General features: G+C 46.6%; 1 protein-coding gene across 1 annotated transcript in view; it reads right to left on the minus strand.

Moving 5' to 3' along the window:
* Window positions 1-2,608: 2,608 nt before the first annotated feature.
* msrab (methionine sulfoxide reductase Ab) overlaps window positions 2,609-15,314 on the minus strand; it is a 30,989-nt gene continuing 18,283 nt past the window's right edge. Inside the window, exons 5-6 of the mRNA XM_071528115.1 lie at window positions 11,620-11,726; window positions 2,609-3,468 (exon numbers count right to left, since the gene is read on the minus strand). Coding sequence (XP_071384216.1) covers window positions 3,295-3,468; window positions 11,620-11,726 — 281 coding nt within the window. The 3' untranslated portion in view covers window positions 2,609-3,294. The remainder of the gene's footprint in view (window positions 3,469-11,619; window positions 11,727-15,314) is intronic.

The raw sequence follows: 15,314 nt of genomic DNA on the forward strand, positions 1-15,314 counted from the left end.
CACCACTGTCTGCTATTGTACTCTTTATATATTGTAGCTTGGAACCACTTCACCAAACAATGCAATGTTGGTGGCTTAAAAAAAAAAGATTTATCAGCAACAGACTGTATGCAACTGGCTATGGTAGTATCTAGAGAGGAAATGCTATAAAAACAATGCTATTTTCAAAGATGCATTCATATATATATATATGGCAAGATCTATTGAAGCTGTCAGATGGAAGATAAATGAAAAGCTGTGAAAGGAGGACACAATAGAGTGTATCAGAGTGCAAGAAATTTGTGTGGGTGCACATCTCTGCAAGGTGTCTTTTTAGAGAGTGTGTGTGTGTGTGTTTGTTTCTTCTTCTTCAGCGTGGGCGCTGCTTTTTGCATTAGACGGCAGTACAGGACCGAGTTAGAGGTAGCAGTAGTGGTTGGGACGTGTGTTTGTGTGTGTGTACATGTGTGGGTGAGGGTGCGGTAGTACCTTGATAAACAACCAGCACCTCTCCCTCTGTCTCAGCCCACTCTTCCACACTGCCACATATTTCCATAAGCTCTTTCATTCCTCCAGCGGATGCACTGGACTATGACTCTTCCTAATAGACTTTTGGCTTTAATGCATTTTGACGAGGAGGAAAGGAGAAGGGGCACAAAACATGCCTGTAAGAGTAGATACTATGCATATACATGGTTGTGTGTGTGTGTGTTAGCTGCCACCCCTCTTCAGGGTGTGTGTGTAGGCCAGTGCGAGGCATAGCAGAGCGGTATGCTCTTTGTGGCCAGCTGTGGGGCCATTAAAGGCCCATCTGCAGACAATAGGCTCTGTCTGAAGGGCACACACAGCCTGGTTCCTGTCCTGCCCTGCCTCACACTCACTGTGCTTGTGTACGGATGCGTATGTGAGTGTACCATGCATTTCCATGCCCCATTTTAATCTATTACAAAGAAAAACATAGAAAACATATCTTACGATGTACATGCTCAAGCAGCTACTTTTAACTGTCAGTCATTTTAACCTGTGTCTCCTTTAAACGTGTAATTTTCCACAGCAAATCTCAATCTTTTCCTACATACAGTCAACTCATAACCTCAGTCTGTGATAACGGCTGCTCTAATGTGGCAGCAATAAACAGAATCACAGCTTGGCTCATTGAGGCATCTTTAGTTGAAGTCAGACATCTTTGCAAACGGTGGAACTCTAGATTTCAGCTTGTGATTAAACCTTTCATGCTATTATCACTTCAAAAGCGAGGAAATGAAGATTCACTTTATTGAAAGGTTATCTCCTCTCTCACACACTCTGCAACACACAAAGGCATAAAAAAAAATATACACAGGCGCGGAAAAACAGCTAGCTGGCCCGACCACATACCACTCAGCGCGGTTCGATCAGGCAAGCCACAGCCTCTCATGCCTTGACACACACACACACATACACACACACACACTCACTCACACAAATACACACACACACACACGCACACATACGGCTGCTGCATGCAGACACATGCAAAAATATCTGTCCCAATACTAAAATAGGCCCTGAGAGGTTGCACCTGCACCTGTGCCCTGGTCCACACCTACACACAGGTGTCAGGATGTGACACATACACACAGACAGAGAGAGAGAAAGAAAGATAGAAGAGAGGGAGGGGGAAAAACGAGAGCGGGGTAAAATCAGACTACTGCGGTCGACCAAAAAGCTTTTTCTAGATTTCTCTCTCCGCATTTAGGAGTATAACCGTGAGTGTTTTCATGAGCGAATACATTTGTAGGCTGATCTAATTGTATGAGCAGCACTATGCCCAATTCTTATTCAGTAATTGCTTACTCCTCTCTAGGTGAACTTAGACATGCAATTACGTGATACATAATAGGACTTATTTTCATAATGACGGGGTGTGGGACCAGTGGAGTGTGAGGGTTTAAGCAAAGTAAGTGTGTATCATATTGCATTCATGAGTGCCTCAAGTGTCTCATTGTGTTATCCAGAATGAGTAGTCTATGAATATGTGTGTGTGTGTCACAATTGAGTCATAACCAGTTGCCCCTCTGCTTCTCAAATGGGGCAGAAAAGGAGAGATAATGTATGCACCTCACCTTTTTAAAGTAAATATAGCTGCATGAATCAACACATGCACACACGCACACATAGAGCTGCAATGATTAATCGATTAATTGATTAGTTGTCAACTATTAAATTAATCGCCAACTATTTTGATAATCGATTAATTGGTTTTTAAGAAAAATAAGTCAAAAATCTCTGATTCCAGCTTCTTAAATGTGAATATATTCAGTTTTCTTTCTTTATAGTTTCTTTACTCCTCTATGACAGTAAACTGAATATCTTTGGGTTGTGGACAAAACAAGACATTTGAGGACGTCATCTTGGGCTTTGGGAAACACTGATTGACATTTTTCACCATTTTCTGACATTTTATAGACCAAACAACGGATCGATTTATCGAGAAAATAATGGACAGATTAATCGACAATGAAAATAATCGTTAGTTGCAGCCCTACACACACACACACACACACACACCAACACACACAGACACACAGAGACACACACACAGTACATAAACAAAAGGTTGGAGGAAATATATTTTATTAGTTCCCAAATGAAAATAAAGGCTATGATCCATCTGTGTTAAAATTAGTCTCCTGACTGAGCTAAAAGCATTCAAATCGGTTATTTACTGTCTGATGGAGAAATAGCAGCCTATTGCAGCAATTTTTGCCCTATTATACTACACCATTTACCATATTAAAAAACTGCTAATAAGGCATTTGAGAAATCTGAAGAAATGATGATGATGATGATGATAAGGTCTGGGATCTTTCAAAGCGTTCAGGCTATAAGGCTGTAAGAGCAATGTCAAAGTTTGGTGGATTGGAATAAAAACAGAGGGAACCAGTTTGGGAGACAAAGTTTGAACATGGTTACTTAGCTGTGGATTCTACTGCTGCTGAGTTCTTTGAGGTACATCGCCACCTTATGGAAACTTCACGTTACTGCAGTTTAGCAGACAATGCCACAGTGCAGATATTCATTCCCCAGGGCACATAAACATAACCTGAGTTGACTGTCAAATATACATAAAATAAGGATAAACTGGTTAAAACAAAATACTGATAATACTGAATATACTGGAAATATATAGATTTAAAAAGTTTATCAAATGGATCCTTAGTATAGGATTTTTTGGGACGGTGATTTAGAGCCTACAAGGAGCCTTCCTCTACAAACCCCTCCATCCACCTCATCCTTCCCTATCCCTCCTTCCTCCCCATGCCCCCGCCTCTCTTACAGTTCATCCTTCTCAGCCCCAATGGGGCAAGAGATCCCGGTGCCCTTCAGGCCACAGTAGCCCTTGGGTACCTTCTTCAGGTACTGCTGGTGATAGTCCTCAGCGTAGTAAAACCCCTTCTCCTCCAGGATCTCTGTGGTGATCGCCCCATAGCCTTTCTTACTCAGCTCCTATGGGGACAAAATACAAAGACACACCACAACAGACACGGTCCAGTTATTCTGAAAAATGACAAGAGGTAGAAAATAGAGAAGATTGTTTTTTGGCAGCATGACAGGATGCATTTTAAATTTATGTTTTGTTTATTTAAGCCACTTGCAGTGAGTGAGCAGGTAGGGGCTGGATGTCTTAAGGACACTTTGAAAGGACATAATGAATGTGTTGCAGTTGTGGGGATCGAACCTGTGACCTTTGGTTACAGGACGGTCTCTCTAAGCCACCAGGCAAGATTTTTTGTCTAAAGATATTGACCTGTCAAGGCTTGCAAGAGTATAAATCATTGTATTTTTATACACGAAACTACACAAATCCATACTATGCTCCACAAGGGTATAACTCATTATAATGCTATACACTCAACTCCAAAATCTCCAAAATTCATCTTGTTTTATTTGGACAGGAACATTTTTTTGTCTATGCACTTCTCTGTGAAATGACAATGATTATGAGGCTAAAGTATAGCCTGTCATCTTTAATTTGAGGGTATTTTCAACAATATTACATTAATAGTTAAAAGAATTGCTGTCCTCTTTGTTCAACAGTGGTACTGTTTAGGGTTATAATCAATAAAGTAGTCCTTTCTATGAGGCAAAACATTCCTAGGGTGCAATGTCTTCTGTACGTCTGCAACCCGCATCCATCACCAGAATCATGAAATACATACAGAACTACTTTCTCGGATAGCTGCTCAAAATGAGCGAGCCTGTTAAATGGTTGTTTTATTCTGTAGTGCAGTGGATGTGAACTTTCGATACCTCTCGCTAATACAGTAAAGAGCATAAAGAGTGTTTGCTCCTCAACTAGAAAGCAGGGTGATTGAGTGACAGAAGAAAGGAACACCTTTTTTCGTTTGTAGTGCTGCTTGCCTCTGTGCCTCTCTCTGTGGGACAAAGCATGAAAGAGTATCCGCTCTCTTTGAGAACTCCTTAAGACACTTTCACACTTACACTTTCTAAACACCTTGAGAGAAGGCTTCAAACGCACAAAAAAGTAAACACATTTGCGCAAACACACACACACACACATACACACACTAAACACCTCTGGCGGATGTATCAAAGGTATACCTGTTGTGCTGAGTGGTTTTCTCTATCTAATAATACAAGCACTCGGGTCTTTCTAGATCAACACTCCAGAGAGCTGACAAAACAACGCGTTCAAGGTGCAGTGGGATTGTCTGTAGGCAACAAGTAGCTCGCATGTAGCTCACCACACTACAAAGCAGTGTGTAGCACTTTAGTTTGCGGGGGCGTTCAAGTGGCGAGGTTCAGAAAGCACCGTGAAGCAGAGGCTGAATGTAGTCAGGTCCCGGCTCAGTCTGTGCTGTCCGGTCCTGCCACTGTTCCTCTTTCTACACGGTACTGTCACAAGTACTGTTGAAGTGTTTGAAAAAGGGCGATTTCAAAGTGACTGTTAATAGTCAAGTTGGTAAAGCATCATACCAACTTTTCCATTATTTGCTGTTATGCCACTGAAGTTAAAAAGACACAGACAAACAGATACATTGTTTCCCACTGCTAAAATAAGCCAAATATAGGGCAAGAAAATATATGGTGCACTAGCCTGGCTGCACATCTTCTATTGTTGCAGTAACTGAGCTGAATCAGCATGGAAATAAATTATTTTCAAGCTCTAGTTGGTACTTTTACTAACTAGGCCACCTGGAATTCTGCATGTGTGAGGAAACGTAAGGTAAGGGAAGTACTACCACCGAATGTGTGAGGGGGAAAAGAATGTCAGTGAAGGGTGACAGCACGGTGTAGCATGCAGCCTCGTCCACATGGAGGCAGTGTGGTATTTGCTGTGCCTCTGTGCTGGAGGTGACGCAGCGGAGTCGGTAAATCAAAGCCCTGTGCCCCACCGAGCGGCTGAGGCAGCAGCTGACCTCTAAGTCCTCAGTGACTGAAGCCACGATGCGAGGAATCTCACGTTCCCTGGGAGGAAGGTCCCGGCGTCCAGAAATCAAACTCACACACACAAAGCAGTGAGATAACACAACGCAGAACGCATCCCACACAGGCACAGGTATATATCTTGACGTGTGTGAAATTCACTGTGTGCAGTTTGACCCGAGAGACGAAGGGAGCCCATTTTTCCCCGGCTGCACCCAAACACCGTTCTCGTCAACCAGTCGACACAAGCGTGTAGCTTTGTACATCGTGGCCTAATTAACCAGTCATCACCACCAAGCCACAGTAGTAGCTAACCCTCCAGGGCACAGGACGCTTCATCTGAGGAGAACACAATGTCCAAGAAAAGGTCTGCTATTCAGAGCAAATGTACACCCCCCACCCCCACCCCCCACCCCTACCCCGTCGCCCCCCGCACCACTCCCTCGCTCGCTCGCTCTCCATCCAGCCCTCTACAGCAGTCACAACACGGCGGCCATTTTAGATCTATAAATCAGAATGCACGGCGTCACGCCACCGTGTATAACCTTATGTGGCTTTGCTCTCTCTCACTGCAGCAGGGGAGGAATGGAGGGAAAGAAACAGAAAGAGAGAGAGAGGGAGAGAGAGAGAGAGAGAGAGAGAGAGAGAGAGAAAGACATAGAAGGCCAATGACAAAGATGGAGGAGAGAAAATTCTAGAGGGGAAGAGTGAACGAAAGCGATCTGGAGGTCCAAGTCGAGAATTTTAATGCTGTTGATGATGGGGTTCAAACGATGGCTGGATGGAGGGAGAGAAACGTGTTCATCAGCGCGCGTGTGTGTGTGTGTGCACTTGTATATATGTGTGCAAGTGGATTGAGATGGAGGGTTTTGAATACAGGACACGTTAGCAGTAGCTCAGTGTGTGTGTGTGTGTGTGTGTGTGTGTGTGTGTATGTATGCGTGTGTCCAGGGCTGAGCTCACCCAGCCCAGTCAGCCCTTCCTTTCTTCACGCCTGTCGGAAAGACTCCCCTGTCAAAGACATGGCTGAGCGGGTGCATCTCTCTCTCTCTTTTCTCTGTGTTTCTGACTCTCTCTCTCTCTCTCTCTCCCTCTCCCATGTGACTACGGACCGCCGCGTCGCGCTACCCAGCACTCCCTGCTCTCCAGCCAAGCGAGAGAGCCCCCCTCGCCATCACCGTCGCCAGAGAGACGGCCCCAGGACACAAATAGGACGTGACACCCCGAGAGAGGGGCGGAGGAGGAGAAAAATGTACTCTCTCCTCTCCCTATCCCTCTGTATCCTCTCTCTCTCTCTCTCTCTCCCTCTCTCTCTCCTTCTCTCTCCCTCTCTCTGTCTTTTCCCCATCGGAAGGCCTGGGCTGCAGAGCGCTGGGGAAGAGACACACAGAGACGTAGAGTGTGTGACACTCGATGACTCATGGTGAAGACATTTGAAGAGGGATATGACCTCAATCCAGTGATTTATGTAATCATCCCTTAGTACACTTACTGGTGTATGGTTACTGCTACTCACCATCTCTCTCTCTCTCTACCTCTATCATTCTATTACTTTTTCTTGGTGTCTACATCTCAGTCTCGATCTCTCTCTCCTCAAATCTAAATAATATTGTAACGTGTTTAGAGGGCATCCACTGATACTTCACCAGCCCCCACCGAGTTGCGCACCTCATCCCCGAGTGGATCATAACAAAACATGTCATTTTCCCCCCAAGAATACGACAATTTAATTGGACTGAAATCAAACGTGACCGTAGGAATTTCAACATCTAAAAAAAAAACACGCTATCCATACTGTAGACAAGGAAGCTGTTTGGTGTTTTGATGCTGAATCTTCAAGAAACCTGGTAATAGATGGGCTACGGCTCTGCCTGAAAAACGGCGAAATTGACTGACATGATAGTTATCGACTAGTCCACGGCACCGAGCTTGTCCTCAATGACCTCAGGGAGACACACAGACAGGGAGAGATGGAGAGAGATGGAGAGAGAGAGAGAGAGAGAGAGAGAGACGGATGGAGAGAGAGGGAGAAGGAGAAGAGGATGGGAGATTATCAAGAGGATGAGGAAAAACAGCAATGGGAACGAAGAGAGTCCTGGTAAGGCAGTGAAAAAACCCAGAGAGGGGGAGAGAGAGAGAGAGAGAGAGAGAGAGAGAGAGAGAGAGAGGGCAGATATCTAAAGAGTAGAAACTACATTATGCTGTTTGTTCTCCTGTGAACTGTGAACAGCGTCATGGCACCACAACGTCATATATATGTAAAACATTCATGCACATCCCTGTGTCCGTGTGTGTGTGTGTGTGTGTGTGTGTGCAGGGTAGGGGGTGTCTTGGGATGTGCACGCTCGTTCTCACACAGGATGAAGAGTTTTTTTATGCACTGCTCTGTTCATCTCTCTCTCCCTCTCTCCCTCTCTCTCTCAGTGTGGGTCAGGCATCCATTTTAGCTAGGCTCTAATCTTCAGCGAGCGCTCCTACATTTTGTGAGCGAGGAAGCCAACGCTCCTACATTTTGAGAGGCAGAGGATGCACGCACTTCAGTCTCTGAGCGGGGCGGTGCGCGCTCCTACATTTCGCGAGGCAGACAACAAGTATCTCAACGTTTGAAGAACGAAACGCTGAAGAACAGTACTGCATTTTGTGAAAGCGGGCGCCTCTTCACATTTCAGCGGCGGAGCACACAGTAGTATCTCACTGATGAGGGGGGGGGGGCAGGTGTCCCACGGCATTTCTAACCTCGACTAGTCCATTTCTCTTGCTGGTCACTGCTCACAAATCTCCTGGCAGGGAAACCAAAAGTGCCTCATTCGATGAGTTTTATTTATAAACCATCTCACATCAAGCATTTTCCATCAAACGTCTGTTTTATCTCAACCAGCTCTTGTCTTGTGGCTGCGTGGGCGAGACATCTCATCACTAACAATCAGCTCAGCACACAACAGAAATATTTCAAGAATTTAAAAATAATTCACGTCAATAACATAACATATACTTAAAGGACAGACTAGCTATCAAATTTGAGCATATGGAATACACAAAGGCAGAGAGGTGCAACTATAAATGCAGGGAGGCTTTCCGAAAAGGACTAAACACATTTGTTCTACTGTGTGGTGATGGACAAGGTGCTTTACACGAGTGCTTTTCCTAAACAGAGCCTGGACCGCTGAGGCAAGGTGAACAACCGAGCCAAGCTGGTGGGAGCCAGAGCCCAGTTAGAAAACACTGGGGGAGATGCTGTGCCCCGTTTTAAGAACCCTGGGGCTTCTCCCCAAGACTTCTAGCCCCAAACGATCCCCCCTTTATTGCCCCCATCCTCTGATACCCCCCGCCCGCCCCACAAACTCCCCCATCACCCCCCCAGCTCATTAAGTTAGGATGCCTTATCAGAGGGCACACTCACCCCTCCAAGGCCCTACACACATGCATGCGCGTGTATACATACACACAATATTCAGGCTGGCTTGATAAAACCCATTGTTCTATACATGCACTCTCTCTCGCTCACTCTCTCTCTCTCTCACACACACACACACACACACACAGACTCCCCCCCCCCTCCATTTCTCCCTCCAAACCCTATCCCATCTCTCTAACCCATCCCCCGCCACGCACTCTCCTCCTAATCAACTCTTCCCGTCCCTCCTCTCCTCTCCTCTCACCCCCACACCCCTCCACCCCCCCACACCCCCACCCCAGCTCTGGGGAGACACATTTCAGCAGAGAGGGAGGGAGAGAGAGAGAAGGGGAGAGAGAGAGAGAGAGAGAGAGAGAGAGAGAGAGAGAGAGAAAGAGATGCACTCCTCCTCTCTGCTCTGCTGCCACAGCGGCTTGGCTACAGAAGCCTTTGATGTTCTGCAAATTTCAAATTTCATTATAGAGAACCCCCTTCTCCTCTCTCCACCCCCCCCCCACCCCCCCACCCCTCCACCCCCACCCTCTCCTCCCCCTCTCGGCTCTCGCGCTTAAACAAGCTTTTCTGCCTCACTCTTTTCCCCCCCTTGCTGAAGTTAAGAAACTGAAAGCCCTGCAGAAGAGACTCTTCGTATGGGTTAATTATTCATTGGGCTGTGTGTGTGTGTGTGCGTGCGTATGCATGTGTGTGTGTGTGCGCGTGCGTGCCTGCATGTGTATCTGCATGTGCCTGTATGTGCATGTGAGTGTGTGTGAGTCATAGGCTGGCAGTGGGGCGGAATCTGGATTTTGTGATGCCCGTCTTATCTCTGGTCGTCTTAGATCACCTCCACCCACTCTCTCTTGTCACTCTATCGAAAACACACTCACTTCCCTCCATAGAGAGCACTGGCCTTTTAGGATGACACACACACACACACACACACACACACACACACAGATACAGGCACGCACCGAGTGGCACAGCCAAGCAAGCCCTCTCTCTGTAGAGATGCCATTTTCAGCCAGGCGTTATTGAAACTCAGCATCAATGCGGCAAGGCAACCATTTTAGGGCAGGAAGCTGCCATTTTGGTTCAGAGCGTGTCAGCTGCTTTGAGAAGATACGTGTCCCAGTGGCCCTTAGATGAAACTGGGGTGCCATTGGAGCGGTTGACAGATCGGTGGTGTCAGCAGCATTGGTGGGGAGAGAGACGGGGTGGGGGGGGGGGGGGTGGAGAAAGAGAGAGAGAGAGAGAGAGAAATATTGTCTGAGTGCTGCGTTTCCTCTGTTTGTATGTGTGTTTGTTAATGTGAGTGTGTTTTTTTTGTGAGCGCCTGCTTAAGGCTCTGAGCCGTTCCCCGGCATGGAGGTGACAAGCCGATCTGCTCACACATAAAAGCCTTTTGCAGTGCTGTGACACTAAATGTCCTCTCTGGCTCTCTCTCTCTCACACACACGCACATACACACACACGCACACACACACACCTTACGGGTGCATAGACACATGCACGACTGGAAAAAAGGTTCAACTCCTCAGCCCGCTCTCCCATACTGATTGGGGTTTTGTGTCTGTGAGCACTGTGAGCGTATGTGCCATATAAACCTGGATGGCTTATGAAACCACATACAGGGATGATCATATTATCAAGAATGTGTGTGCGTGTGTGTGTGTGTGTGTGTGTGTGTGTGTTCAGCAGGGATCCCCCCATGTCACCAGAAGGGCGGGGTCACCGTCAGTTGACAGCCTGTCAGTCTCGGCTCTCTGATCTGATTGCCTCCCTCCTTTCCTCCACCCCCCTCCCTCCCTCCCTCCCTCCCTCCTTCCTGGTCCCAGCTGCCACTCCTCTCTCACCTTTGACCCCAGCCCAAGGCCAAGGCCGGGAGGTCGTCGTCACGGCAACCTGACATCCCTGCGGCCCGTGACTGCTGACCCCGGGAGTTATAAGTAACCGTGGCGATCGTATTCGCTCCTCTCTGCCCCCCTGCCAGCTCGCCCATGAATCCCATTTAGAGAAGGAAGAGATAAATACAACAAATGGATGGATGGAGAGATGGAGGGATGGATGGACAGATGATAGATGGACTGATGGATGGATGGACGGACAGATGGATGGAAAGAGTGACACGGGGACGCATGTGCCTCTGGGAGGAGAGCTTTGGAAATGAGTTTTGATGACCTATCGACCCTCCTCCTCTCTCTCTCTGGAGAGAGGGCCATGGAGAAAGAGAGACGGGGCGTCACTCACTGGATGTAAATGGGGGCCGACTAAGCAGAGGTGGCTTGGCTTAACTAAACAGCGTCCAACTCAAGAGGTCATCACTCCAGAGACCTGCTTCTAAGTGCTACTTATTGTTATTCTAATAAACTAGTCAACCCCTCACTACGCCCCATACCTGCTCAAACGGCAAAAAAGTTTCCTGAAATGACGCTCATTATAGGGTTTTGTTGATTCTCATAATTCTCTTACTGACACATTAAAATGACACCAATAACACTAATATTTTCTACTGAAAGTAACTGCATGACTGCCTGCTCCTAACAGGGATGTTGCTCACATGTCAAGTTGGGGACAATGCATTTTATGTTTCTTTTCAACGATGTGCTAAGAGCAAATTGTGAAAATATTAATTAGCATTAACACATTTCAAGTAGACACTCTGCTGATGTTCCCTAACTTGGCACATGGTTTGGTTATAAATGATATCTTCTTTGAGCACATTAGGTAACAGAACATGCTGTATGTAATGTGGAAGATCTTGGATGAAATCTTCAGATGTGTGTGTGTGTGTGTGTGTGTGTGTGTGTTTACTGTACCTCTTGGACGGCCAATTTGCTCTTCAATGCCAGCTCCTGTTGAGTGGGGCTGGATGTGTAGATGGCCGAACGATACTGGGTACCATGGTCGTTATGCTGCTTCATACCTGGATACACACACGCACACACACACACACACACACGATCACACAGAAGATACCACCTTAGACAAAATAACCATAAGTACCACGATCATTACAGACACAATACCATTCAAGTGTAAAAGGTTTTCACTATTATGTCGTCATCTTGCATCTTGAATTCATTAAGCCAAATGAATTCAAAGATCACAGCAGGTTCATGCTTTCGGTAGGGAAGCCTGCTGTGTGTAGGTGTATGGGCACGTACATGTGGGTGCGTTTCCTTTCCCTTTGTCATCTATGTGGCACTGTCAACATTTTCATCAGCTTTACGTCAGTGTCTTTGGAGGAGGCCCAGCTCTAGTGTACCTTGGTGAAGAGGCCAAATAGCTGCCATCACCGCTATGCTTTTCAGATGCTACAATCCTGAGGAGCTTTGGCATCCAAGGGCTTCTCCATGACAAGCTTCTCTCTCTCTCTCTCTCTCTCGCTCTCTCTCTCTCCCACTCAACCTTTGTTTCTTCTCTTTACTGTGGACCTTTATTCTTTTCACTGTCTCTCCTCCTAAATCCTTTCCTCAATCCTCGGCCTTCTGTTATAGGTTGGGGTGAGTGGTAGTGCGGAGAAAACGTGTGTGTTGCCCTTTAGGCACCAGAGCTGGGTGGACACTCAAACTCATTTCACCGCTTTCCTATTTAATTCTAAGTATTTGAGAAAGTAAACTAAAACGCACAAGAGAGAACGCGCACTGTACTTTTGGCGGGTAATTTCCATTCATTTACAAAAAAGATGTATGAGCAATCACAAAGAATGCAAAACATGAGTAATGTTGGAGTGTTTATTCACAATGTTTGTTGGAGGCTGAGTGCCCCATTAACACCTTCTCTCTCTGTTTTCTCTTTCCCTCTCCTGCACCTTCACCATCTCCATCTTCACTTCACATCCTCTTCTCAAATTTTGCCATTTCATACATGCTTTGATTTTAAGTTTCACTTTTTTTCTCCATCTTATCTCTCTTTGTCCTTCCACCCACCATTCAATCAATTCTCCCAATTTCTTTCTCCCTCTGCATCTATCTCTATCCTCACTCTCTTTCTCTCCATCTCTCTGCAGTGTTGGATGTCGGCCATCTTGCCCCCAGCGCTGTTGTTCAGTGACGAGGCTGATGGTGGCCCCTCCATCAAAGGCCACCGAGCCGCTCTCCCATTGGCTGCCCACCGCAGCCTTTCATCTGATTGGCTGGCCGGCAGAGGTCTTGTAGCTCTGCTGTTCCCTCTGACCTTCCTGCCTGACCCCAGGGTTCTGACTGACCCAGCCACACACACACACACACACACACACACGCACACACACGCACACACACAGGCACACAATGCATGGACACGTGTGTATACACATACATGCACCAGAGTATGCATGCACAAAATAGGTACACACATGAATGATGACAGAGGACAACACATATCAGATATATAACACCAATGTAAAAAGCTGTAATTTAAAATGATCTTAAATGAATGAATAAATTGATCTTCTTCCTTACAGAAAGGTAGACTTCCAATACCTTCTACATAAAAGTGAAGAGGAGAGGGCTTTTTCACCACAAAGGAGCGGTGAAAGATATGGAAGATCAGAGAAGAAACATGAGACAGAAACCCTCGGGTTGTGATGGCCAGCTCCAAAACAAAGACAATTAGGATTCATCACATTTGCAGAGATCCATCCATCATTAGAAAAGAAGTTACTCCCCTGATCAAAACATGAACACCATCCAAACATCAGCCTTCCTTTTGATTCTACTACCTCCAAATACATCCCCAAAAGCATTCAGTCCTCAAAGCGCTACAACGGCAACAAATACCACCCAAAAAACTCTGGTTCTGCCCCCCCCCCCCCCACCCTCCTCCCAGTCTCTCTCGGTCTCTCCATTTTTAACGGCCCCCTTCGTTTTTTTCTCCATCCATCAAAGGCGGCAGTAATTATTAATGAGAGCCTCCCTGTTCTCTCTGCATTATGCATGAGAGCCTTGCCTCTGAAAGCAGAGGGTAATGGGGGGTGGAGAGAAGGGGAGGGGCCATGGGGTCACACGCGCGCACACACACAAACACACACATACACATATATACACCCACACCGCCTCTCAGGGTCACCGACCTACGCCCACAAAGCCAAAAATATTAATTAATTGCCACCCCCCATCCGTCCCAAAACTGAAAAAGTAGCTTCTTCAACCTTCCTCCCAAAAATGAGAGATAAATGAAAGCCAAAATCAACCAAAGTGGGGGGCGGTAGGTAAAAATGAGTATCTGGAGTCTCCAGGGGAGTAGCTACTCTTTCCAACCGACACTCATGCGCACACACACACACACACACACACACACACATACTTTTTGGGTTGTTGTGTTAAAACCCACTGAGATTTCTTGCAACTCTGTAAAATCTCTTCCAGCGTTTACTCTTGCACGCACAAACCGTCTCCCCTAGGCTTGTCCCTGCTGGCTGCTGGGGATAAAAGCCTGCTATTTCTCTCACTTCCAACTTCACCTTCCCTCCTTCCCTCTCCCTTCTATCGCACTCGCTCACTTTTCTCCGGCTCTTTCTTTATCCCCCTCACTGTTCCCCCCCCCAGCACCAACAACATATCTCTTCTACATGTGCATGTTTGCGCGCATACGTGTTTGTGAGTGTGTGCTTGAGAGGGGGAGGGAGGGAAGGCCGATGCACCGTAGCCGGTCCTGTGCGTTTTTCAGTTGCAGGCAAAAAAGGGGATGAAACAGTAAGAAGGTAATCAGATTAAAAGGGATGCCGGCTGCTATGAAAAGACTGGCAAGGAGGAGGGAGGAGGGAGGGAAGAGGGAGAGGGGGAGGGGGAGGTAGAAATGACAGGACAGTGAAGAGCGAGGCCACTGTACCGATGCGTGTTTTGCGCTTTAAAATGTGTCCCTCTTTATCCCCGCCCCTCTCCGGAACCGGTGGCCTGACCCCGGCTTAGTCTCCCCTGGCGTCTTTACACAACGATCCTTCATCCGTTAACAACTGTAAGAGCTGAGATTAGCCTCACCTCTCCACCTCTTTATGTACTGTCCCTCCTTCCCCTCTGTCTCTTACAAACTCCCTCGCTCCCTCCGTGTATCAGCATTCACACAGAGGGCGTTCCGTGCTCAAACGGATGTATGACAAGAAAAACTTGCAAACGATGAGGCGAAGAAAAAAATCATTTAATCACAGAGAGGAAGGGAATAACAAACATTTCAGCAGTCAAGCCATTGTCAGTGTCTGCAATTAAAAAATGTTTCTGCGTAATTGGTGACTTTTTACATCCTTTTGAGTGTGGAGGAAAAACATTTGATGTGAGTTCAGAATTATATTGCACTTGGCGCTACGTACCAATTACAGTCTACAGCGCAGTGTAGCACTAATGAACTTATCCTTCTGTATTTCTCTTTTCTCAGTCTCTTTTTACATCCTCATTCCTCTCATCCCCCATTTCCCTGCCCTGTCAGAGGAAGCATGCGCTGTCACTCAGCGCAGTGCTCTCCCACTTCAGGTCTAGAGGCAGAGAGAGACTCTCGCCCTCATGCAGAAAAACATCAACAGGGTTTATTTGGCATTTTT

This window comes from Centroberyx affinis, unplaced genomic scaffold, assembly GCF_046629955.1.
Source record: "Centroberyx affinis isolate AG114_WGS23_722 - 3 ecotype Tasmania unplaced genomic scaffold, CSIRO-AGI_Caff_v1 ptg001619l_1, whole genome shotgun sequence".
Lineage (NCBI taxonomy): Eukaryota > Metazoa > Chordata > Actinopteri > Beryciformes > Berycidae > Centroberyx > Centroberyx affinis.